The sequence below is a fragment of the Mobula hypostoma genome, chromosome X1, assembly GCF_963921235.1.
Source record: "Mobula hypostoma chromosome X1, sMobHyp1.1, whole genome shotgun sequence".
NCBI classification, from domain to species: Eukaryota; Metazoa; Chordata; class Chondrichthyes; order Myliobatiformes; family Myliobatidae; genus Mobula; species Mobula hypostoma.
The window spans coordinates 3591700-3619042 of NC_086128.1; the positions used below are offsets into that span (position 1 = coordinate 3591700).

General features: G+C 42.0%; 1 protein-coding gene across 5 annotated transcripts in view; it reads left to right on the forward strand.

Annotated features, from left to right (window-relative positions):
- The window catches only part of fam171a2a (family with sequence similarity 171 member A2a), a 293586-nt gene that overhangs the window by 172780 nt on the left and 93463 nt on the right, over positions 1-27343 (forward strand). For all 5 annotated transcript variants that reach the window (XR_010016478.1, XR_010016477.1, XM_063036907.1 and 2 more), the window contains exons 4-5: positions 8681-8833; positions 14593-14769. Coding sequence is in view for 3 of the 5 variants with exons in the window: in XM_063036907.1 (XP_062892977.1) it covers positions 8681-8833; positions 14593-14769 (330 nt within the window). In the remaining 2 variants the exon portion in view is untranslated. The remainder of the gene's footprint in view (positions 1-8680; positions 8834-14592; positions 14770-27343) is intronic.

The window sequence follows — 27343 nt, forward strand, 5'->3', positions numbered from 1 at the left end:
GCGCAGCTGTCCGGTGAAAAATGATGTCGTATCTGTTAAATAGGGGCCGTGGACAATTTCTGATTTGATGGAGATAGACGTGAAAGCACAGAGGAACATCTGTAGAAATTTCTGAAACGCCTGTTCGCTGCTGTTGTTACTGTGTGGTCGGGACTCTTTCGGAGGGTAGGCCTCAAAATCCCCAGCCTTGCCTGCTTTTGGCGACCGAGAAAGAGGTCGAATCGCTCGGACAGAGATGGCGCTCAGTACTTGGTGCCGGACAGCTGATCAGAGCTCGAAGTTTTTGGATGACTCAGAGTCAGATTGTGGTCGGAATGGCAGGGAGAGTCTTTCTTCCCTCTCCCGTCTGCGTGAGATGTGGGACATTTGAGAGACTTTGAACTTTACTGTGCTCACGGGCTTTCTTCATCAAGTTATGGTATTGTGCACTGTTGTAACTATATGTATAATTATGTGGTTTTGTCAGTTTTTTCGGTCTTGGTTTGTCCTGAGTTTTGTGATATCACACCGGAGGAAATAATGTATCATTTCTTAATGCATGCATTACGAAATGACAATAAAAGGGGACTACGTGTCTTCATAATCTAATTGAGTTCAAGAGCCGTGCGATAATTTTGCAACCCTATCAAACCCTGGTTAGACCACACTTGAAATATTGTGTGAAGTTCTGGTCACCTAGTTTTCAGAAGAATGTGGAAGCTTTAGAGAGGGTGCAGAAGACATTTATCAGGATGTTGCATGGACAAGAGGGTATGTCTTATAAAGGCAGGTTGAGCAAGCTTCTTGGAGTGAAGGAGGATGAGAGGTGGCTTGATGGCGGTGTACAAATGATAAGAGGCATAGATTGAGTGGATAGCCAGAGTCAATTTTTCAGGGTGGAAATGGCGTAATTTTAAGGTAATTGGTGGAAAGTACAGGGGTGGGGAGTGGGGTTGGGGAGAATGTCAAAGGTAAGGTTTTTTACAGTGTTGTGGGTGCGTTGAACATCCTACTGGGGTGGTGGTAGAGGCAGATACATTAGAGGCAGATGGATGATAGAAAGATGGAGGGCTATGTAGGAGGGAAGGGTTAAATTGACCTTAGAGTAGGTTAATATGTTGACACAACATTGTGGGCTGAAGGGTAAAAACTGCTGTAATATTCTATCTTCTATTTTACCCCCTTTTAAGTCAAACTTCCTCATTAGACTAGGAAGGTACTAGAGCAGATAGTGATATTTCTTCTCTTCTATGAGATTCCATTTGTATTGAATTTCACAATTGGGACGAGTTTATGACAGTGGATACTGGCCTCTTGCAAATAGACACTTGTAGATTCTTATCAGATTCTTTTGTCTTGAAGTGGATTCTTTACTCTGTTTGTATATCATATCTGCCTGATATAGATAGGTACTTTATTGATCCCAAAAGAAATTAGTGTCACAGTAGCATTACAAGTGCACAGATATACAAATATTAAAAGAGAAGTGAGAAAGAATAAAAAAAAGTTACCTTAAAATAAGACGTACAAGATTTACAAGTCAAAGATCACAAGATTTCCAAGTTCACATTGATAAGATGGTAGTGCACGAATCACCATAATATTATACAGTAATGGGTGCACATTCACACCATCCAGGTAAGAAGTGATTGCACAGTATTGCACAGAGTATCCACAATAGCACAGTGTGGTAAACATAGCTCTGGGAAACAGAGGTTAATAACAGTCTAACAGGAGGGGGGGTCATCACTTCCCCAGCTATAGGTGACTCATTATAGAGCCTGATGGCTGAGGGTAAGAATGACCTCATGTTGTGCTCTTTGGAACAGCGCAGTTGTCTTAGTCTATAACTGAAAGTACAGCAAGAACGATGAGTCAGCATACAGAGAGGAGGTGCAGCAGCTAATGGACTGGTGCAGAGCCAACAACCTGTCTCTGAATGTGAACAAAACAAAAGATGGTTGTTGACTTCAGGAGGACACTGAACGACCACTCACCACTGAACATTGATGACTCCTCCGTAGAGATAGTTAAGAGCACCAAATTTCTTGGTGTTCACCTGGTGGAGAATCTCACCTGGTCCCTCAACACCAGCTCCATGCAAAGAAAACCCAGCAGCATCTCTACTTTCTGCGAAGGCTGAGAAAGGTCCATCTCCCACCCCCCATCCTCATCACATTCTACAGAGGTTGTATTGAGAGCATCCTGAGCAGCTGCATCATTGCCTGGTTCAGAAATTGAACCATCTCGGATCGCAAGACCCTGCAGCGGATAGTGAGGTCAGCTGAGAAGATCATCGGGGTCTCTCTTCCCACCATTACAGACATTTACACCACACACTGCATCCGTAAAGCAAACAGCATTGTGAAGAACCCCACGCACCCCTCATACAAACTCTTCTCCCTCCTGCCATCTGGCAAAAGACACCGAAGCATTCGGGCTCTCACGACCAGACTGTGTAACAGTTTCTTCCCCCAAGCCATTAGACTCCTCAATACTCAGAGCCTGGACTGACACCAGCCTACTGCCCTCTACTGTGCCTATTGTCTTGTTTATTATTTATTGTAATGCCTGCACTGTTTTGTGCACTTTATGCAATCCTGGGTAGGTCTGTAGTCTAGAGTAGTTTTGTGTTGTTTTTTACGTATTTCAGTGTAGTTTTTGTATTGTTCATGTAGCACCATGGTCCTGAAAAACGTTGTCTTGTTTTTACTTGTACTGTACCAGCAGTTATGGTCGAAATGACAATAAAAAGTGACTTGACTTCTCTGTTCAGCTAAGTTGGCATGCAGAGGGTGAGAAACATTGTCCAAAGTTGCCAGGATTTTCCAAAGAGCCCTTTGTTCTACCACAGCCTCCAGTTTGTCCAGTTTGACTCCTATAACAGAACCAGCCTTTCCAATCAGTTTATTGAGCCTGTTGGCATCACCCGTGTTGATGCCATTGCCCCAGCACACCACTGATTGCACTGGTGACAACAGACTGGTAGAACATGTGAAGGAGGGGCCTGCATACTCCACAGGACCTTGTTCTCCTGAGGAAGTGGAGGCAACTCTGGCCCTTCTTGTACACAGCCTCTGTGTTGGTGCTCCACTCAAGTCTGTCATCCAGGTGCACCCCCAGGTACTTGTAGGTCCTCACCACACCCACGTTCTCACCATCAATAGTAACAGGGAGCAGTGCAGGCTTAAACTTCCTAACATCCGTCACCATCTCCTTTGTCTTACTGATGTTGAGCTGCAGATGATTCAGCTTGCACCATTTGACAAAATCCTCCACCAGGGTCCTGTATTCATCCTCCATTTATACACCCAACTATTGCTGAGCCATCAGAGAATTTCTGCAGATGACATGACTCAGTGTTGTATCTAAGATCCGAGGTATACAGGGTAAACAGGAAGGGAGCCAATACAGTCCCCCATGGGGTTCCAGTGCTGCTTAAATATTAAATCTACTTGGGTTTAAACTTTAAATGTGAACAGAACTAAATTAAAAACACATTGTTATTGGTATCATTATGGCATTTGTCAACTATTTCTATTTCAACTCCACTAGTAATACATTTACTTTTCTGCCTCTGCAAAATGTATAAAGTATAGCACTGTTAATATCATCTGATGTGTTGAGGCCCACTAAACTTAGCTGTATAACAGAATATGCAGCTGAATTACAAATACACAGGGTGGTACATTCCGACAGAAAATACAAAATCACAGATCCAGGAACACTTGCAACATTTCAGTAAGTCCCAGTGAGAGGTGTACCAGCCACCAGACAGCAAACTGAACAATTGGAGACCCAAAATGCTCGGTCATTTTCTTGGGATCATTTGCTGCTTGCTCCAATAATAAATCCAAAAAATGACATTGCCTCAGTTTGACACAAAACCTTAATGCATTCCATAAGGGCAGTATATTTCCATGTCTTTTCTGCATGTGCTTTCTCTAGTGAAACACTGCTTTTTAAAAAACTTAACTGTTATGTTAACGACTGCAACAACTCTGGGAAGAAGTGGTAGTAATTTTATTTCCTGAACTTTATAACTATAAATTACAACTACAGTTCATCAAAATACATAGGTAGAAAAAGTAACAATTGTGCTATATTTTAAAACATTGCAATCAAACTAATTTCTGAGCTAATATTGATAAGCGGCTTACAGGGTATATGCTGCCTCTAGGCTTGAAGAAATAAAATTCCAATTATATCCAGTGTTCTTTAATGCAGTATTCTTCATTTTTGTGTGGTAATCTGAACACACATTGATCTCGCCTGTGTCTGCGTTGTACTTTGCTATATATAAGATTATAAAACATAAGATTTGGGAGTAGGAGTAGGCTATCCAGCCCCTCAAACCTGCTCCCTCCCATTCAATGAGAATTGGTCTAATTTGATCAAAGTCTCAACTCCACTTTCCTACTTCTCTGTTGCTTTGTAACTGTGCTGATTAACTGTCTGAAGTATTCGCCGATATCTTTAACCTCTAGCTTTGCCATTGTGAGTTACCCACTCAATTTTACCAGTACCTAAGAAGAATGTGATAACCTGGCCCAATGACTATCACAGAGCAGCACTTGCACGCACTGTGATGAAGTGTTCTGAGAGGTTGCTGATAAAGTATATCAACCCCTGCCAAAGAAATGACTTGGATCTGCTCCATTTTGCCTACTGGACCAACATGTCCACAGCAGGTGCCATCCCATTGGTTCTTCACACAGCCCTGGAACACCTGAAAAGCAAAGATGCATACATCAGGATGCTGTTTATCAACTACAGCTCAGCATTCGACACATCCCCTAAAAACTAATCGGTAATCTTTAAAACCTTGACCTTAGTATTTCTATGTGCAATTGAATCCTCGACTTCTTTCATTTAGATTGGCAACATCTCCACAATCTCTATCAACACAAATGCACCACAAGGCTGTGTGTCAGCCCCCTGTTCTACTTGCTTTACGCTCATGACTGTGAGGCTAAGCACAACTACAATGCCATATTCACTTTGCTGATGACACCTTTGATTTGGCCAATGATAATTGTGGTGATGAATCAGCATACAGGTGGGAGATTGAAAATTTGGCTGAATGATGCCATAACAACCTCCTACTCAATGTCACCAAGATCAAGGAACTAATTATTGACCAAGAGGAGGAAACCAGAGGTCCATGAGCCAGTCTTCATCGGTGGAGAGGATGAGCAACTTTAAATTCCTCGGTGTTATAATTTCACAGGATCTGTCCTGGACCCAACATGTAAGTACAATTATGAAGAGCACAGCAGTACCCCTACTTGCTTAGAAGTTTGTCAAGACCTCTAAAACTTTGAGGAACTTCGATAGATGTGTGGTGTATAGTATATTGACAGGTTGCATCACAGCCTGGTATAGAAACACCAATGCCCTTGAATGGAAAATCCCAGTAAAAGTAGTGGATACAGCTACTATATTGGAGCTATTGAGTGCAAGAAAATGAATCTCAGTGTTATATATGGTGACTTATATGCACTTTGATAATAAATTTACTTTGATTTTCATACCTTGATGCCTAAAAATCCACTTACGTTAGCTTTGGACATATTTCATAACTCAACAGTGCTATCTCAGGCACAGGTAATTTTGGAAAGATTAAATCTAAGTGGTATTGTGGGTATCATTTCAAGATGCTTTAATAGTGATATTGATGGTTCTCAAGGAGTCATACCTTGCTATTAAAGATTTATTAATCAATATTGGAATAAAATTGTTTCTATATACAGTATTAGTATAATTAAAAAGCAGACCAATTTCTCAGCTTAGTGCTAAGAGATGAACATAAAGAAATGCCACGTTGTGTGAATGGCAGAGGGGTGTGCTGAGGGTTTGTTCTGTGACCTCACAAAATCTGCTTCACAATGAGAGCTTTGAACACCTATCATTAGGCCTGTCTGATTCCCTTTTTACAGCACGATGTTTATTGTACAGCGGCTGAAATTGACACACACAGCCAGAGTTCCATCCAAGTGAGGAGATTGGGTAGAATTATCTGGACTAGAATTACTTTCATGGAAAGTACAAGCGAGGTCAGTTGATGGGGCAAGGAGGACAGTAGAAACGGAGTTAATATTGAAAATTTTGGAAATTTATCTTTTTTGTAGAAGGTTATGCAAATTTGGAATACGTACTTGTGTTTGGGATGATCTGTATGGATGGCTTTCTAAACAAAGCTTCTTTTGCTGTCGCAGCACACAAAATGCTGGAAGAACTCAGCAGGTTAGGACACAAAGTGTCAGTGGTACACTTCCCTCCATAGATGCTGCCTGACCTACTGAGTTCCTCCAGCATTTTGTGTGTTGCTCCAGATTTCCAGCAACTGCCGTCTCTGGAATCTTTTTTTTAATTGTACCTCAGTGCGTGTCGCAATATTAAGCCAATTGCCACATAATTGTAGCATATTCTCCAAATTATTCAAAGAGGGAGCTTAAGTTACTTGAAAAATATTATTGGAAGAGATTACATGTCGTGAAGGACTAACTCAAAGCAGATCCAGTGGGCTGTATGGTTTTTAATTTCCAACATCTTTGGCCACCAGTCATTCTGATACTGCCAGAGGCAATGTGAAAAACTATCTGTATATCATAAAGAGATTCCCTACTTCAACAAAGGCGGCAATACTGGCCCCTACATTCCTTATGTTCATGGTAAGACTGCAAAAAAGATGGCACAGTAGCATAAAGATATGGGCTAGGATGTGGAATTCCCAATTGTTTTAGTGTCAGAATACTGACACAGATAATTGTCAAGTCAAGTTTATTGTTATTTAACTATATACATGCATACTGTCAAATGCGACAACATTTCTCCAGACCAAGGTGTAAACCACAGTAGTATACATGGCACACATATGACACACAGTAATTTAGGAAAGAAAGGATAAAGTCTGCAGATGAATTATACATAAAGTAAATTCATAAATATTGTAGGGTACAGAACAAATTGCTCTCAATGGTTGAGATAAATGTAAAAATGATCGTGGAGCCTTCAGATAATAGACAAATAGAAAAACTATGATTTTTTAATCATATTTCCTACAAAAGGTAGTGGATTCAGCCCAGTACATCAAAGGTAAAGCCCTCCTAACCATTGAGCACATCTACATGAAATGCTGCCATAGGAAAGCAGCATCTATCATCAGAGATCCTCACCACCAGGCCATGCTCTCTTCTCACTGCTGCCATCAGGTAGAAGGTACAGGAGCCTCAGGACTTGCACCACCAGGTTCAGGAACAGTTATTACCTCTAAACCATCAGGATCCTGAATAAAAGGGGATAGCTACCCTCACTTGCCCCATCACTGAGATGTTACCCCAGTCATCTCACTTTTAAGAACCCTTTATCTCATTGTCTCATGTTCTAATTATTTATTGCTATTTATTTGTACTTGCATTTGCACAGCTTGTTGTCTTCTGCACTTAGTTGATCTTTCATTGATCCTGTTAGTTACTATTCTATAGATTTGCTGAGTATGCCCACAGAAAATGAATCTCAGGGTTGTATATGGTGACTTACATGTACTTTGTTAATAAAATTTGCTTAGAATTTCGAACTTTATTTAAAATTGAGGAAAATAGGGAGTGAATAGAAAAACAAAGATACTGAGTAAAATAGTTGAATGTGGTGCCGGACTAATTCAATCCTGGTTATTTATGAACTATTTAACAGCTTTGCTTATAAGAGATTGATGATGCTAAATCCTGAAATACACAACTTTAATCCTGAAGGTCTTTTCAAGTCAAGTCAAGTTTATTGTCATTTCGACCATAAGCTGCTGGCACAGTACACAGTAAAAACGAAACAACGTTCCTCCAGGACCATGGTGCTACATGAAACAACACAAAACTACCCTAGACTACGTAAAACAACATAAAAACTGCACTGGACTGCACACCTGCACAGGACTACATAAAGTGCACAAAACAGTGCAGGGCAGTACAATAAATAATAAACAAGACAATAGGCACAGTAGAGGACAAGTGACAATATAATAATAAATGATGTAGATGTCAGTCTAGACTCTGAGTATTGAAGAGTCTGATGGCTTGGGGGGAAGAAACTGTAGCACAGTCTGGTCCTGAGAGCCCGAATGTTTTGGTACCTTTTGCTAGATGGCAGGAGGGAGAAGAGTTTCTGTGAGGGGTGCATGGGGTCCTTCACAATACTGTTAACTTTGCGGGTGCAGTATGTGGTGTAAATGTCTGTAATAGCAGGAAGAGAGACCCCGATGATGTTCTCAGCTGACCTCAGTATCAGTTGCAGGGTCCTGTGATCTGAGACGGTGCAATTCCCGAACAGGCAGTGATGCAGATGCTCAGGATGCTCTTGTATGTCCTCTGTAGAATGTGGTGAGGATGGGGGGGTGGGGGATGGATTTTTCTCAGCCTTCGCAGAAAGTAGAGACTCTGGGCTTTCTTGGCTATGGAGCTGGTGCTGAGGGACCAAGTGAGATTCTCCACCAGGTGAACACCAAGAATTTTCATCTCTTATTGTTAGATTTCCCTCTAACTTCCAATAATGTTACTATCAGGAACAGTCTTAATGAAGAATAGGTACAAAGATTTTCATCTTTTTAAATAAATTGTAAGTGACACTGTAAAAACAAGAAGAGCCCTGATGTTAGAAGTGGTTAGTTTTTTTCATTGTAATTATAATCTGTTTCCTTCTCATTTAGGTGCCAAGAGTCAACCATGTGTCCAGTTCCAAAGGAAGAATGTTAGGCTTCCAGAAAACACTTCGTACAGTGATCTGTCTGCCTTTTTAACAACAACCACCGATGAAGTGGAAAGATTCCCCTATCTCTTGGGCTATGAAACTGATAAAACAGGTACAAAATGGGTAAAAATGGATTTTGAGTTGCTGGGGAATTGGAGGCATTTGTCATAAATGAAAGCAGAAAGTCACTGATATAATGATGCAACATTGAAAATCAAACCAATACTTCTTATGATATGTGTCCTCACCTTACATAGTTTATTTGCCATTTTAATTTACCTCAGTGGCCACTTTGAGGTACACCTATACACCTACGCATTAGTGCAAATATCTAATCAGCCAATCATGTAGCAGCAAGTCAATGTGTAAAAGCATGCAGACATGGTCAAGAGGTTCAGTTGTTGTTCAGACCAAACATCAGAAATGTGATCTAAGTGACTTTGAATGTGGAATGATTGTTGGTGCCACATGGGATGGTTTGAGTATCTGAGAAACTGCTGATCTCCTGGGGTATTCCTACACAAGTCTTTGGAGTTTAGAGAATGGTGAGGGGAAAAAAAAAAACACCCAGTGAGTGGCAGTACTGTGGGTGAAAACGTCTTGTTAATGAGAGAGGTTAGAGGAGAATGGCCAGATTGGTTCAAGCTGACTGGAAGGCAACAGTAACTCCATTAACCACACCACAACCGAAGTGGATAGGCTACAGCGACAGAAGACCATGAACATTCGGGAGGTACCTAGTAAAGTGGCCACTGAGTGCATATTTCATTTTTTCTGTTTCTCTTCTATATAAATAAAATTTACCTAATGTACCTGTGGATAGATATTATACAAAGGCAGGGAGGATTGGCAAAATCTACACAATGTTGGAGATATTGACCAAATTCGGCATAGCTATGAAGGAAGAGTAAAGAGTTAACATTTCCTGTCAGAAACCTTTCATCAGAATTGGAAAAGGAAGGAAACCTGTGTATGTTAAGATGTAGACAGGTGTGAGGGTGGATAGAGTGGGGATTACCTGTGATAGGGTAGAGACTGAGATTGTCCATGTAACTGCTTCTAGTGTTTCTGTTGCTAAGAGCATGGAATGAATACTATTTATTGCTGATGTGTTTAGAGAAATGGTAAATGAAGAGTCGGCGGGGTGGGATAATATTCTGAAACAGATACATAACACAGCAGCTGCTAGAAATCTGGAGTAAGAAGGTTGGAGATATATTAAACATGTATTGCATCTATAGTACTGTGCAAAAGTCTTAGGCACATCTATAGAAATTCTTTAAAGTGAAGATGCTTTCAAAAATAATAAAATGAAAAGTTTCTAAATCTCAAAAAAAATTGCTATAAAGATCAGTAAAGAAATCAATATTTGGCATGACCATCCTTTGCCTTCAAAACTACATCTATTCTCTTAAGTACACTGTTATACAGTTTTAATAGAAAATCGGCTGGTAGGTTGTCCCAAGCATCTTGGAGAACTTGCCACAGTTCTTTTGCGGACTTTAGCCGTCTCACTTGGTTCTGTCTCTACAGGTAATCGTGATAGCCTTGATGTTGTTGAGATCAGGGCTCTGTAGAGGTCATACAATCTGAAACCAAATTTTTAAACAATCTCAGGTGCCTAAGACTTTTGCACAGTACTGTATGAAGTGAAAAAATCACAAATTAATGTTGCAGGTGGGTGATATTTCATCATATTTGGCCATAAACAGGGAAGGCAGTTATATGAATTTTTTGAATTCAATAATAAGCCCTCAAGGTCAAGCGCAGGATGAATCAGCAAAAATTCTGACTTCTTGTTGTCATGGAAAGGTATGTTGCTCCGTGCATTGTTAGTGTAAATAGTATTTTGGTGCCATGGATAAGTTGGGAAGAAGGACCTGTTACAGTGCTATATAAGTTTCTAAATCCATTTCTCATCTGACCCACTATACAGGGAACCCAACACTGCTAGTGCACGTGGACTATTCTAAAAACTGATTCTGGAACTTTAATTGAAAGTGTCTGGAAAGGTCTTTATGGTTATGAAATTCACATTGCATCTATAATACTGTAGTGGAAGAGTCAACCTCTTTAAACTCTGCATCATACTGCCAGAAGTAAGAGCGTATTATCAGCACCAACAACCTATATCTCACAATGTCTGTTGCATTTATCTCTGAAGAGATGTGATGTGATGGAGTGAGTATTAATAGAAATGCCGTGAATGGACCTGTCACTACTTATTTCAATTCATTCTCAGGATATGGGCCTCACTGAACAATCCATTATGCATTGTCTAGTTACTATTTGGCAGATAGTTGTGGGCTTGTCATCTAATGGTGATGCTCATGCATTGAATATCTTAATGACAAGCAAATTTGGTGCTTTTCTGAATTCTTTTCCCATGGACTTGCACTGAGGAGCAATTCACTGTCTACCAACACATCTTTGGGATGTGTGAGAAACGAGAGAACCTCAAAGTCAAAGTGTATTTATATCAAAGTATGCGTACATCATACAATCTCGAGATTCATCTCCTTACAGGCAGCCACGAAACAAACTCTACAGAACTCATTTTTTAAAAAAGACTGTCAAATACCCAATGAGCAAAAAAAAATAAAAGCAAGCTGAAGTTCACGAAAATGAATCCACAGCCACTGCAGCCGATCCAGTCGGCTGTTAGTTGCAGGCCACAGACTCAGTTCAGAGCAGAGACGAGTAGACCTTGCAGAGCCACGAGCCAAACACCAGCCCAACACCCTGAACTTTTAAAATCTGGCCTGGCGCTTAAACCTGGAGAGAAACTCACACAGTCACGTGGACAACATGTGAACTCTGCACAGACAGATCGCTGAGCTGTGAGGCAGTGGCAATAACTCAGTGTATATTACAAACATGAGAAAATCTGCAGGTGCTGGAAATCCAAAGCAACACATACAAAATTCAGGAGGAACTCAGTAGGTCAGGCAGCATCTATGGAAAAGAGTAAACAGTTGACGTTTTGGGCTAAGACCTTTCATCAAGACTGAGAAGGAAGGGGGAAGATGCTAGAATGAAAAGGTGGGGGGAGGAGAAGGAGGCTAGCTGGAAGTTGATAGATGAAACCAGGTGGGTGAGAAAGGTCAAGGGCTAGAGAGGAAGAAATCTGATAGGAGAGGAGAGTGGACCATAGGAGAGAGGGAAGGAGGAGGGGACCCAGTAGAAGGTAATATCCAGATGAGAAGAAGTGAAAGGTTAGAGTGGGGAATAGAGAAATGAGGGGGGAAGGAATTTGTGTACATTCCCACTGCAGAATAATAAATTACAGGATTACTTTTATTTATTCCTTCCTAGGAAGAGGCTGCTACTGACAATGGTGGCATTTATTGTGCATACCTAATTGCTTCTCACACTGAAGAGGCAGGTGAGAATCAGCTATCTATGTTCTGTCTCCTTAGCTGAAAATTGATTATCCCAGAGTGGCCACCATCATAGTCTCTCGCTCAACGTTCACCTTTTAACTTGCTGGTCCTAACTGGGTTTAACAATGCTGCTGCTGTGATAGAGCACGAATGGCATCAGAAGTTGGCCAGACTTGACAAAGCAGTATTTTTTATGCTTACCATTATGCATTTTCTTCAAATACATCTGGAACATTTATTTTAAACTTCTGAATTTTTAAATAATCTCCCATGGTGGGATTTGAACCTGAGCCTCTGGGTCAATGCTCTAGAGCTTTGGCTGCTAATCCAGTAAATTAACCATGTGACCACTGCCCTTTGACCTATGACAACGAGGATGGTGTGTGTGAGGCTTATGACCTTCTCTATTACCCTTTATGTTCATGGTGATAGAGGTAGCAGGTGTTTGTGACTGAAATGGGGAAGATGATTTGCCAGTGGTCCTGGATCAGTGATCAACTTGAAAAGACAGAGAAGAGAATAAAGGATGTTGCTGGATTGATAAATGAACACCATTTTGTGTGCTTCACTTCAGACATCTTGTATCAGATGTTGTTTGTTTTTGTTTGGCACCTTTTCACTGGGAATCCCCTTGTCAGTTTGACCCTGTTCCCTCAATCATTATTTAGAAACAAAAATGACACAGATGCTAGGTTGAGCTTTGGAGACAGGTTCGATGTAGATGCGTGTACCAGTGTGGGAAAGGTTGAAGTGAGGCATGACCAGTTTGAAGTGTCATGGTGCAAAGCTCTTGGGTTTAATGCTAGTGTAAGGGAACAAAATTCACAGCAGCTGCATTGTTAAACCCAGTTAGCACCAGTAAGTTAAAAGGTGAATGTTGAGCAAGAGACTATGATTGTGCTCACTCTGGGTCAATCAATCTTCAGCTAAGGAGATAAAACATAGATCAGTACCACACAATACAGACCCTTTGGCCCACAATGTTGGCTGTAACCTACTTCACAATCAATCTAACCCTTCCCTCCTACACAGCCCATAACCCTCTATTTTCTTCCATCCGTGTGCCTAAGAATATCTTAAATGTCCTTAATACCACCCTGCTGACAGTGTATTCCAGGTATTTGCCACTCTCTGTAAAATAAAACCTGCAAGTTCAAGTTCAAAGCAAATTGCTGGAGGAACTCAGCAGGTCAGGTAGCATCTATGGAAATGAATAAACAGTCGACACTTCAGGCTAAGGCCCTTCTTCTAGACTGAGAAAAAAGGGGGAAGATGCCAGAATAAAAAGGTGTGGGGAGGGGAAGGAGGCTAGCTGAAAGGTGATGGGTGAAGCCAGGTGAGTGGGAAAGGTCAAGGGCAGGAGAGGAAGGAATCTGATAGGAGGGGAGAGTGGACCCTAAGAGAGACGGAAGGAGGAGGGTTCCCACGGGAATGTAATACACAGGTTAGAAGAGGTGAAAGGTCAGAATGGTGAATAGAGGAAGGGGGGGAGAGGAAATTTTGTTCAACAAGAGGAGAAATCAATATTCATGCCGTCAGGATGGAGGAGACCCAGACAGAAGATAAGTTGTTGCTCCTCCACCCTGAGAGTGGCCTCATCTTGGCACAAGAGGAAGCCATGAACCGGCATGTCAAAATGGGAACGGGAATTAAAATGTTTGACCACTGGGAAGTCCCACTTGTGGGAGATGGTGTAGAGGTACTCAACGGAACGGTCCCCCAACTTACAATGAGTCTCACCAATGTAGAGGAGACCGCATCGGGAGTACCGGACACAATAGACGACCCCAGCAGAATTACAGGTGAAGCGTTGCCTCACCTGGAAGGACTGTTTGGGGCCTTAAATAGAGTTGAGGGAGGGAAATTCCAAATTTCTTGTCAACTGACTATACGTATATACAACCAAATGAAACAACGTTCCTCTGGACCACAGTGCACCCACAATACATACATCACACACACCACATAAACCAAAATATTATCACAAATAAGTTAGTAAAATATCAATCAAAGTGTGTAGCACAGGTGAACAATTCTAGATTGGGTGTTGTATAATGAACTAGATTTGATTTGGAAGCTTAAGTTAAAGGAACCCTTAGGAGACAGTGATCTTAATATTATAGAATTCACCCTGCAGTTTGAGAAGGAGAAGCTAAAGTCAGATATATCAATATTACAGTGGAGTAAAGGGATTACAGAGGCATGAGAGAGGAGCTGGCCAAAGTTGATTGGAAGGGGGCACTAGCAGGGATGATGACAGAACAGCAATATTTGGAGTTTCTAGGGGAAATTTGAAAGGTGCAGGATAGACACATAAAAGGATTAGGCTGCGGTTAAATTGGGGGTTGCTGGGTGGTATGGCTTGAAAAGCCAGAAGGTCCTACTCCATGCTGTATCTCAATAAATAAATAAATAAACTGACTTTTGTATACTATCTGTTATTGATGGGGGTTACTGATGATGTATTTCATATCTATTTTTAATCTAGTCAACCGCTCCAGATTTGAACTGACTCCTGTGGCTGCCATCAGCATTCACCTGTTCACCAGCAATGGCTCTAACGTCAAAGTCTCAGGCCCCATCCAGGTTTCTATCCCTCTGCCCACCGACAGCCTTGTGACAACTGTGAGGGAAATCCCTGCCTGGAGGTTTGACAAGAAGATTGGTGAGTAGCTCTCACTTTGATGGTCATTCTGTATTAGATAACATTGAACCAAAAAAGTTATACTGCAAACAAATTCCAAACAAGACTAGAGGATACTAGAAAATCTTAGCATTGTATGCAGAGAAATAATGAGCTAATGGCTTCAGATTGACAATATTTTATCATTTATTCAGATAAAGCTCTTTATTAATGCACTTTTTGAAAGATGGTGTTGCTGGTAATGTTTCTATCCCTGGTTCCTTGGGAAGTTGGAGGCAAACTACCTCCTTGAAATATTGAGCTAAGTGTGACAAAGGTACTCCCATAGTGCTTTGCACGCTGTCTTCCACGACCTTCAGTCAAGGATAATGAAGGTTCAGTGGTGTGAATCCATGACTTGTCAGTGAATTCAAAGGCATTTGTGTTAGTTTAGGAATCCTCCACATATCCACTTGAGGTGGTAAAATCTGGGATTTAGATTCAGTTGAATGAAGCACATTCACTAAGGTTAGACTGAATGTTTTTCTGAATCAGAATCAGGTTTATTATCACCGGCATGTGACATGAAATTTGTTGACTTCGGAGCAGCAGTTCAATGTAATACATACATAAAATAGAAGAAAAAAATTAAAGTAATAATAAATAAATATATCAATTACAGTATATGCATAGTGAACAGCTTAAAACTGTGTGGAAAAAGACCCAGAAATTTAAAAAAGTGAGATAGTGTCCAAGGGTTCAATGTCCATTTCGGAATCAGATGGCAGAGGGGAAGACGCTATTCCTGAATCGTTGAGTGTGTGTCTTCAGACTTCTGTACCTCCTACCTGATGGTAACAGTGAGAAAAGGGCATGTCCTGGGTGCTGGAGGTCCTTAATAGTGGACGCTGCCTTTCTGAGGCACCACTCCCTGAAGATGTCCTGGGTACTTTGTAGGCTAGTACCCAAGATGGAGCTGACTAGATTTACAACCCTCTGCAGCTTCTTTCGGTCCTGTGCAGTAGCCCCCACCCTCCATATCAGACAGTGATGCAGCCTGTCAGAATGCTCTCCATGGTACATCTATAGAAGCTTTTGAGTGTATTTGTTGACATGCCAAATCTCTTCAGACTCCTAATGAAGTATAGCTACTGTCTTGCCTTCTTTATAACTGCATTGATATTTTGGGACCAGGTTAGATTCTCAGAGAACTTGACACCCAGGAACTTGAAACTGCTCACTCTCTCCACTTCTGATCCCTCTATGAGGATTGGTATGTGTTCCTTTGTCTTACCCTTCCTGAAGTCCACAATCAGCTGTTTTGTCTTACTGACGTTGAGTGTCAGGTTGTGCTGTGACACCACTCCACTAGTTGGCATATCTCACTCCTGTACGCCCTCTCGTCACCACCTGAGATTCTACCAACAATGGTTATATCGTCAGCAAATTTATAGATGGTATTTGAGCTATGCCTAGCTACACAGTCATGTGTATATAGAGAGTAGAGCAGTGGGCTAAGCACACACCCCCGAGGTGCACCAGTGTTGATCGTCAGCAAGGAGGATATGTTTTCACCAATCTGCACAGACTGTGGTCTTCTGGTTAGGAGGTCAAGGATCCAATTACAGAGTGAGGTACAGAGGCCCAGGTTCTGCAACTTCTCAATCAGGATTGTGGGAATGATGCTGAGCTATAGTTAATGAACAGCATCCTGAAGTAGATGTTTGTGTTGTCCAGGTGGTCTAAAGCTGTGTGGAGAGCCACTGAGATTGCATTTGCCATTGACCTATTGTGGCAATAGGTAAATTGCAATGGGTCCAGGTCCTTGCTGAGGCAGGAGTTCAGTCTAGTCATGACCAACCTCTCAAAGCATTTCATCCCTGTAGATGTGAGTCGTTAAGGCAGCTCACACTATTCTTCTTAGACACTGGTATAATTGTTGACTTTTTGAAGCAAGTGGGAACTTCCACTCGTAGCAGTGAGAGGTTGAAAATGTCCTTGAATACTCCTGCCAGTTGGTTGGCACGGGTTTTCAGAACCTTACCAGGTACTCCATCGGGACGTCCCGCCTTGCGAGGGTTCACTCTCTTTAAAGACATCCTAACATCGGCCTCTAAGACAGAGATCACAGGGTCATCAGGTGCAGCAGGGATCATGTGAAATTCAAGCTAATTCTGCCTGAGCTGTCAAAGTGGAAAAACACAAGGATGTCCTGACAGCTTTTCAAATGAAATCTTTGTTACTTGTGTCATTTCAAAACTCAAGAACTGGATCAGGTTGACATTTTGATTTTGTTCAGCTGGTTTTTCTTTCTGGGGAGGTAATTAATAGGACAGTGTCTAATTTAGCTGAAAAGAAATGTGTGCTTTCAGGACAAGTGGCTCCCTCACTCTGTTGCCAGTATAATTATTTTACCAAATGATTTAATTTACAATATGATATCTTCATGAATATCTCCTGAACTTTTTGGAGTCCTGCTTGAGTAATGTTTTTTTCTCATTGAACTATCTTGTCTGTCAGGTCAATGCTGTTCAATGAAAAACAATGGAAAGGTTAATATTGAGTAAGCTTTTGAGGCTAATATCCTTGTTTTGGCATGCTTAACTACTGAATGCATTTTTGTGATCCTAAAGTGAAGTTTCTGGTCCTGCCTCACTAAAACTGCCAGCTACCCTTCAGAAGTATGCACAATTCCTGCCCATCTTTTGCTGAAAACTCTCCTCCCTTTTCTCCTGCTATCTCCGCTATATTTCATTGCTCTTCTGGTGTGCTTCCTTCTTCTGATCACTGTAACATAAGGTCATCCAAAATGTCTGTTACACCCTGGGAAAGATTTCACTGCTAATGTAATGGTTTCTCTGTAGCAGCAGTGTTTGGGTTATGACTAGAGATGACGGGGGCTTTGGAATGTGCAACCTCCAATGAGGGGAGTGTTTTTCTTTTTTGTGTGCCCGAGAGCGAGGGATTCGTGGGCTTTTGTTTGGCAGAAGATGGAGCGAGAAGATGCCAGAATAGAGAGGTTGTAGACTGCAGGGCGGAGTGGACTTGGAATGGGGTCGGGAGTCGACGATGCCCGGGGGGTAATCGATAGAGAATGAATGGACGGGAAAATCATGAGCTCCAATGTGTGCATTATACTGTTTCATTAAAATGGTCCCATTTTCTGTTTGTTTTCTTTACTAATCCTATAGTCAAATTAAGAATTATAAAGCTCAATCATTTAATTGCATATAGTGTACTGTTTTTTTATTTAGTGGTACTGATTTGTACAGGGAAAACATCATGCAACATCCACACAAACCAGATTTCACAAGTTTGACGGGGCCAGAGACTGTCTTCCCCTAGACTACTGCTGTCGGCCGAACCTGAGGGTTATATGTCCAAATCTCAATTCAACCTGAAGCAGCCAACATTTTGGGTTGAGACCCTTCATCAGGACTGGAGAAAAAATGATGAGGAGTCAGAGTAAGAAGGTGGGGGGAGGAGAGGAAGATAGGTGAAACCAGGAGGGGTGAGGGTGAAGTAAAGAGCTGCGAAGTTGATTATGAAAGAAATACAAGCCTAGAGAAGTGAGTATTTGATGGGAGAGGACTGAAGGCCATGGAAGAAAGGATGGGTGGAGGAGCACCAGAAGGAGGTGATGTACAGGTAAGGAGATAAGATGAGAGAGGAAAATTGGGAATGGGGAATGGTGAAAGAGAGAGGGGGCATTACTGGAAGTTAATAGTGAAGGGGGAGGTATTTTTCTTCTTTCACCTTATCTCCTTACCTGCCCATCATCCCAAAACAATCTTATCAATCCTATTGTCCCACTTTCCCATAACCATCCTTTTTCATATGCTCAATAGCTGTCCCCTCCACTCTCCCCCCAGCCCCATTCTTTAGGCAACCACCTATACATGGGACAGTTTACAACAACTAATAATCTAATGAAATAATCTAGTGTGTCATTGTCTTAAAGGGCTATCAATGATTGGCAGTACCACCTTGTTATGACCGTTCATCTTATTATCTATCTGCACCACACTTTCTCTGTAACTAGTATTTTATTCTGCACTCTGTCATTGTTTTACCTTGTAATTCCTCAATTCACAGTTGTAATGAATTGGTCTCTGCAGACAATTTTTCACTGTGTCAATAATAAACCAATTTACCAATTGCCTACCCAATGATGCCTGCATTTCATGAAGGAATAAAATGTTGACGACGTTACCTGCTGAGGCCAAGTCATTGAATATATTCAAGGCAGAGGTTGATAGATACTTGATTAGTCAGGGCATGAAGGGATAGGGGGAGAAGGCAGGAGATTGGGGCTGAGAGGGAAAATGCATCAGTCATGATGAAATGGCAGAGTAGACTCGATGGGCCAAATGGCCTAATTCTGCTCCTATACCTTATGGTTTACATTATGTAAACACAACAATGTGTGGAAACTGCCGATAATGACAGCTTGTTCTGAACTTGAAACTTTTTCATCACTCACCTCACCCACTGGTTGGATCCTTGCGTGAGTCCTACCATGTGCCTATGAAGTTGGCAATGGAAGGGTGATGGAGGAAATAATCATGGCTTCCATTAGTGGGTGGAGCCTAGAGGAGGATGACTGATCATTAAACAAAGTAATGTGCTTACGTCTTTGATGACCGTTGGGTTGGCCAGATCCATGCCTGTTGAAATTAACAGTGCAGATCTACACAAGTCTGCAGAGTTTGAAGCAGCTCCCCACAAGTTGGCACAGTGATAAACCAAGGAGATGCAAGATGCAGTTGCTGGAATTTGGAGCAACAAGCAATCTGCTGCATGAACTCACCGGGCTGAGCAGCATCTGTGGACGAGAAAGGTTTCTGTCCTAATGCAGGGTCTCAACCCAAAATGTTAGTTTCTGATGCAAGACTCTCAGCCTGAAACACATTTCCCCCCACAGATGTTGCTCCATCTACTGAGGTTCTCCAGCAGGTTGTTTGTTGTTGATAATGATAAACGGATTTTGCCCCATGTTCTCCGAAAGGAATGCAGATACTGGGAGGAAGGGAGAAGAGAAGAGAGTTGGAGTTTTATTATGAACATATCAAAGGTCTCAGATGATTTCAGAAGACCTATTCTGGGCCCAGCAGGTAAGTGCAATTACGAAGAAAACATGGCAGCACCCCTACTTTCGTAGGAGTTCATGAAGATTTGACATGACATCAAAGTCTTTGACAAACTTCTATAGATGTGTGGTGGAGGATATATTGACAACCAGGTGTGGAAACACCATTACCCTTGAATGGAAAGTCCTACAAGAAGTAGTGGATATGGCCAGTCCATCACGAGCAAAGCTCTCCCTACCATTGAGCACATCTACATGGAGCACTGTCACAGGAAAGCAGCATCCATCATCAGGGACCCCACCACCAGGTCATTCTCTCTTCTTGCTGCTGCCATCAGGAAAAAGGTACAGGAGCCTCAGGACCCACGCCACCAGGTTTAGGAACAGTTATTACTACTCAACCATCAGGCTCCTGAACCAGAGGGTTAACTTCACTCAGCTTCACTTGCTCCATCATTGAAATGTTCCCACAACCTATAGACTCACTTTCAAGGAGTCTTCATCTCATTATTATTTCTCCTCAGCATTATTTAGTGGGAGGGTGAATAGCCAGAGGTTGTGGTTAATGTAGGTACCAATTTGAACATTGAATTCTCCAACTTCTGGTAATTTCCTCCCCCTCCCTTCCCCTATCCCAGTTTCACTCTGCCCCCTCACCTAGCTGCCTACTACCTCCCTTATGGTTCCACCTCCTTCTACTACCCATTGTGTTTTCCCCTATTCCTTCTCCACCTTTCCTGCCTACCCCCTCCCTGCTTCCCCTCCCCCACCCCTTTATCTTTCCTCTTACTGGTTTTTCACCTGGAACCTACCAACCTTCTCCTTCCCACCCTCCCCCACCTTCTTTATAGGGCCTCTGCCCTTTCCCTCTACAGTCCTGGCGAAGGGTTCCGGCCCGAAACGTCGACCGATCTTTTCCACGGATGCTGCCTGACCTGCTGAGTTCCTCCAGTGTGTTGTGAGTGTTGCTTGTGGTTAATGTAGGTACCAATGACATGGGTAGGATGAGTGATGAGGTTCTGCAAAGGGTTTTTGGGGAGTTAGGTGCTAAGTTAAAGAGTAGGACCTCCGGAGTTGTGATCTCAGGATTGCTACCCATGCCACGTGCAAGTGAGGTCAGAACTAGGAAGATTGTACAGTTTAACATGTGGCCAAAGAGTTGGTGCAGGAGGGAGGGCATAGATTTTTGGATCATTGGGCTCTCTTGCAGGAAAGGTGGGACCTGTACGGAAGAGACAGTTTGTACGTGAACTGGAGGGGGACAAGTATCTTAGCGGAAATGTTTGTTAATGCTGCATGATGGGGTTTAAACTAGAATTGCATAGGAATGGGAACCAGAGTGCCAGAACAGTTAGTGGAGAGGTTGTGGAGGCAGATGTTGGTAACACCTCAGACAAAGTCCAGAATCAAAAGGTTGACCATGGTGCAACTAGTGTACTGAACTGCATATATTTCAATGCAAGAAGGATGGTGGGATAGGCAGATGAACTCGGGGCAAGAATCAGCATGTGGAATTATGACATTGTAGCTATTGGTGAGACTTGTAGCAGGTATAGGCAAGTGGGAACAAATGGGGTGCTTATGGAGTACAAGAAATGCAAGAGATCACTTAACAAAGAAATCAGGAAGGCTAAAAGAAGGCATGAAGTTGCACTAGCAGACAAAGTGAAGGAGAATCCCAAGGGATTCTCCAGGTATGTTAAGAACAGAAGGATTGCAAAGGACAAAGTTGGTTCTCAGGAAGACCAGAATGGTAATCCATGTGTGGAACCAAAACAGGTGAGGGAGATATCAAATGAATTCTTTGCATTTGTAATTACTCAGGAGACAGCCACAAAGTTTATAGAAGTAGGGCAAAGCGGCATCAACTTCATGGACCCTATATAGATTACAGAGGAGGAGGAGGAGTTTGCTACACTGAGGCAAATCAGAGTAGATAAAATCCCCAAGGCCTGACAAGGTGTTCCCTTGGACCCTATGGGAGGCAAGTTCAGAAATTGCCAGTATTCTAAAGGACCAGATATTTAAGTATTTGGATAGATGTGGACTGCTTAAGGATAGTCAGCATGGCTTTGTGTGAGGTAGGTCATATCTAACCACTCTTATAAAGTTTTTCAAGGAAGGTACCAGGAAAGTGGATGAAGGTAAAGCAATGGCTGTTGTCTACATGGACGTTAATAAGGCATTTGACAAGGTCCCTTCCGCATGGGACTCTGGTCAAGAAAGTTCAGCATTCAGGATGAGGTAGTAAATTGGATTAGACATTGGCTTTGTGGGAGAAGTGAGAGTGTTAGTAGATGGTTGCCTCTCTGTCTGGAGGCCTGTGACTAATGGAGTGCCACTGGGATCGATGCTGGGTCCTTTGTTGTTTGTCATCTACATCAATGATCTGGATGATAATGTGGTCAACTAGATGACACCAAGATCAGGGGTGTAGTGGACAGTGTGGAAGACTATCACGGCTTGCAGAGGGATCTGCATTAGCTGGAAAAATGTCAGATGGAATTTAATGCAGGCAAGTATGAGGTTTTGCACTTCGGTAGGACCAACCTGAGCAGTTCCATACTTCGTTGAAAGTGATGTCACAGGTGGATAAGGTCATAAAGAAAGTTTGTAGCACATTGGCCTTTATCAATCAAAGTATTGAGTACAGGAGATGGGATGTTATGTTGAAGTTGTATAGGACGTTGGTGAGGCCTGATTTGGAGTATTGTGTGCATTTCTGGTCACCTACCTACAGGAAAAATGTATACAAGGTTGAAATTGTGCAGAGAAAATTTACAAGGATGTTGCTGGGTCTGGACCACCTGCGTTATAAGGAAAAATTGAATAGGTTAGGATTGTATTCTTTAGAACGTAGACGATTGAGAGGAGATTTGATAGAGCTATACAAAATTATGAGAGGTATAGATAGGGTAAATGCAAGCAGTCTTTTTTCACTGAGGTTGGGTGTGTCTACAAACAGAGGTCGTGGGTTAAGGGTGAAAGGTGACAAGTTTAAGAGGAGCATGAGAGGAAACTTCTCCACTCAGAGGGTCATGAGAGTGTGGAATCAGCTGCCAGCACAAGTGGTGCATTAGAGTTTGATTTCAATGTTTAAGAGAAGTTTGGATTGATACATGGATAGTAGGGATATGGAGGACCCTTGTCTCAGTGCAGGCCAGTAGGAGTAGCATTTTAAATGTTTTGGCATGAACTAGATGGACCAAAGGTCCTGTTTCTGTGCTGTACTTCTCTATGACTCTATGATCCACACTACAAGGTTCAGGAACAGTTATTACCCTCAATTATCAGACTCTTGAACCAGAGGAGGTAACTTCACTGACCCCAACAGTGAACTCTGGCTGTCTGCCATGCTGGTGCAGTCTTACATTGATTGTATTATAGTTATTGTATTTACTGTGATTGCTCACAAGAAAATGAATCTCAGGGTTGTATATGGTGACATATATGTACTTCGATAATAAATTTACCTTGAACTTTGAACATGACTAAACAGAAAACCATATTTTGATGCTTGTTTGCTCAAATGTAGTCTGAAACCTGTTTAGTGAAGGGAACTATTTTTAACAGAACAGTTGTTGCTGGAGATATTTGAGTGATGTCACTAACATTTCTGGAGTCACAAAGGGTTTCAGCTTCTCCTGGGAAACGTTGAGGTGGATTTCATATGCAGCCCATTCAGAACAGATGAAGTAAACATTGGCTAAATGTTGTCTGGAATGCATGGAACGGCGAAGGATTGCTGAAAATTATGTGGCTCCTTTTAGCATGTCTGTTTCAATTGAGATGTTCTCCTGCACCTCCCCCTTTTCTACATGTGATTGCATTTTAAGAGCACGTTGCATACTTGTAACATCTGATGTAGGAAATACCGGCACGGAGTCGTTGGGTGGGTCATCAATAGGAGATTCTCTGGATGCCTAACTCCTGAGCTCTGTATTACTTTTCTAAAGCAAGGGTTAGATACAGCCATATTTTGGATTATTGCTTTAATAGACCAGCATTATTCTGTTTAGATCTTTGTGCATTTGGTGCCTGGAACATGGGAAGCAATAAATGGGGGACCCATTGGTAGCAACCTCCACCAAAGTTCTTCCAACTTCCAATCTCAACTGCACACCACCAATAGAGGGCTGGTGCCATTCAACGACTGATTCTAAGCCTCATCAGCCTTCTAAAAGACTCCATGCATCAGTGAACATTCGCTACCTGTGTGTTCCCTTGCTTGGAATTTCCAGTGCTTTGAAAAGATGATATGATGTCTGTTTTGGTCATTGTCTCACCATGATGCTTTTGTCAAGTACTTCCTGCATTGACAACACACCAGCACCCTCTTGTGATGAGTATGGGAAAGGGAAAGGGAAAGGTTTGGATGCTTCTTGCAGTTGAAAACAATCAGATTTGGAGAGGTTGGACTGTCATGGTCAGATTTAGGAGAGTAGAATGATTGGACTCTTTTGTGGTTGTGTGTGGGAAGAGAACAACGCCATGTGTTTCAAAGATTGACCTAATTGAAGGAGTGAAGGGGCAGATTGGATCAGCATTTGGGAAGGGACTTGTTCGGTTCTGGCTGATTGATCATGAGCTTTTCAGACATGGAGAATGGGTGCAACAATATGAAAGGTAAAGGGTCATAAGATTCAGTAAAGATGATGCTACCAAACATGTGCGACAGCTTCCTGGTAGTCAAGAAACCCAACTAAAATCATCAGGAAAAAAAATACTTTTTCTGAGGTACATTGTGCTAAATTATCACCGCAAACAGTGAAGGGGTGAGTGATGTCATGGTGAGTTGGGGGGATGAGTCGTTGAAGGTGGAGTTCCAATGCCCATACAGCTGGCCTGGGAGCGAGGTTGGACCACTCTGGCCACTGACTGATTTGAAGAGCTTAAGAGTGACTTCGAGCTGGGTGACGAAATTTAGGCCTGGATTGCGTCACTGGGTAGTGTGGTCCAGGCCCAGGGCCCTTCGCAGCTGTGGTGCCCAGGTCCTAGTGTGAGGTACCCTACGCTGTTTAGACAATTTAAATGCCGGCCCAGATCGGAGGCAAGAGCCAATTCTGCATACTCTCTGCAATCTCCAGGGTGCTGGAGCCTTTCGCAAAAATTTTCCGTCGTTTGATCAATTTAAGTGCTGGCCCAGAGAGACTGAAAAGGCAGGATGTCGGTCGGGATGAGAGCCAATTTCACTCACTCTTCACGATGGTCATCTCCATGGTGCTGAGGCTATGAAGGTTGCCCTGGCTGCTGTGCTCCATGACCACTAATGTGATGAACTGATAAGCAAGGCTTTGGGCCTATTCTGGGCTGCTCCGGGGTTCAGATCGGAGGGCTCAATTTTGCTTTGAAATGTTGTTTGTTTCAATTGCTTGCATGATTTGTATTTATTTTTCTGTCTCTTGTGCATTGAGTGTTGATCTTTTATTTTTATTTTTATTCTTTTCTTTAATTGGGTTCTTGCTTTGCGACTACCTGTGAGCAAGCAAATCTCAAGGTTGTATAATCTTTACATTCTTTGATAGTAAATGTAATTGAATCAGAGGCACTGGGGTTCAGGAAGTGGGATGAAGATCAGGGATAGTTATGGCAGTGTACATTTGCAGATGACTACATTGCTTCAAGTACATATTTCACTACCAGTCTTCCAAGAGGGCTGGAAATAATCATTTTGCACCAGGAGAACCTAACAATGGGCAGGATAACATGATTCAAGTCACCTCACAGTGCACCAGAGGGGTGTTGCATGGCGAATTATGTCATCACATTCACTCCTGGTATAGAACTCGTGTCAGGTCACAAGAATGCTTGAAAGAGTGTACCTGGTGGAATTTCATGATCAATGTAATTTGATGTAGAAGCACAAGTTTTCCCTGGTGGAGATATTTGGCAGGTCAGGCAGCTTTGGTGCAGAGAGAATATATCAGATCAGTGTTGTTTCATTAGGACTATTCTGATGAAGAATGGTAAAGATTAAACATCAAACCTCTTTCCCTCTCTACAGATGCTGACTGGCCTGCTGACTATATCCCAACATCTGCTGTTTCTGTTTCAGATTACAACAGCATTTTGATTATTAATTACTTCCAAGTTCAATTGATTTGCTATTGCAAGGTGCTGTTCAGTTAAAATTTTAAGGCCATATTCTATTTGTTTCAGACACCTGACAGCAAGCAAGGTAAACTGACCAGTTGCACTAGACTAAACACAGTGTTAACTGTTTCAATATAGAGACCATTTGGCCCACACCGTCTCTGACTCCTGGAAGGGCTGATGATCTGAGAAAGAGGATGGCAAAAGTACATGTCCCTAAGGACCGTGGTGCTAGAAAGTTTGTGAACTCTGTAGAATTTTCTCTATTTCTACATAAATATGACCGAAAATAAAAAGAGATCAGATCTTCACCAAAGTTGTAAGACTAGATAAATTGACACAAAAAGCTTTATACTTGTGCAGAAATAAAGACAATTCTACAAGGTTTTAAAACTTCCTAGCACCAATGTATTATATCATTTGATCAAGAAAGGTCAACACAATTTTATTAACTGAGATAGCCTGTTTTAGAAAAACGTTGAATCGTATTATGGGGACTGTATTTTATTTAAGAAAACATGGTCTGAAAACTTTGATATGGGTATGGTTGTTAAACAGCTAGGCCATGGTATGATTCTAATTTTTTGGCTAGTTGTCTCATTGTCCATACCTTTTGTAGAAACAGCAGCCACCCAATCAATAGCCAACAGTAGAAAGCACCAGCTGCTGATTTACCACAACACCAGAGTAACTCTCCATTTAATACAGGCTGGACAGGGTATTGTGGATCAAGCAAGCAAAGAGTAATTCAGCTGCTTCACAGCTAGATCGCCAAACATGAACTTGTTGGACAATGTTTTCTGTGAATGAGTTGTTCACCAACACAGCCCTTAATTGAATGTACAACTGCCCAAAGAAGCTGGAATTTTGAACATTGAACCATGTAAGCAGAACGTCTTGTAAAAAAAAAAATTGGAGCTTCCTCTACGCTAAATATTAGCTTATCTTTTACGAAAGGGTTAACAGGAATCAAATTTGTTTTTAAAGGATGCCCTGCTGAGATTTCATCAAGACTCTCCAGCTTTTAATTGCTGCATTTTAGTGTTGGATAGTAGGGTATAAAGACTGTCTGACAATCTCTACAGTGGCTGAGCTCTAATTAGCTCCATCATCATCAAAGGCAGCAGCTGGTAATCCATGTTGTTTGAGCTATCAGCCATTAGGGAGTTTGGAGGGAATTCCTCCCTCCCAGGAATGTTATCATCTGTGCCTCACAATAACAGAAATGTTGGTACAATTGATGTCAGCATTTGATCATTGACGATCTGCTGGAGGCCATTTGATGTCAGCATTTGATCATTGACGATCTGCTGTAGGCCATTTGATGTCAGCATTTGATCATTGATGATCTGCTGGAGGCCATTGAGCAGCATCAGGCCACTCAGCCCATTAACCCCTTCCAATCTTAAAGCAGGTCAAGGCTGATATCTGCTT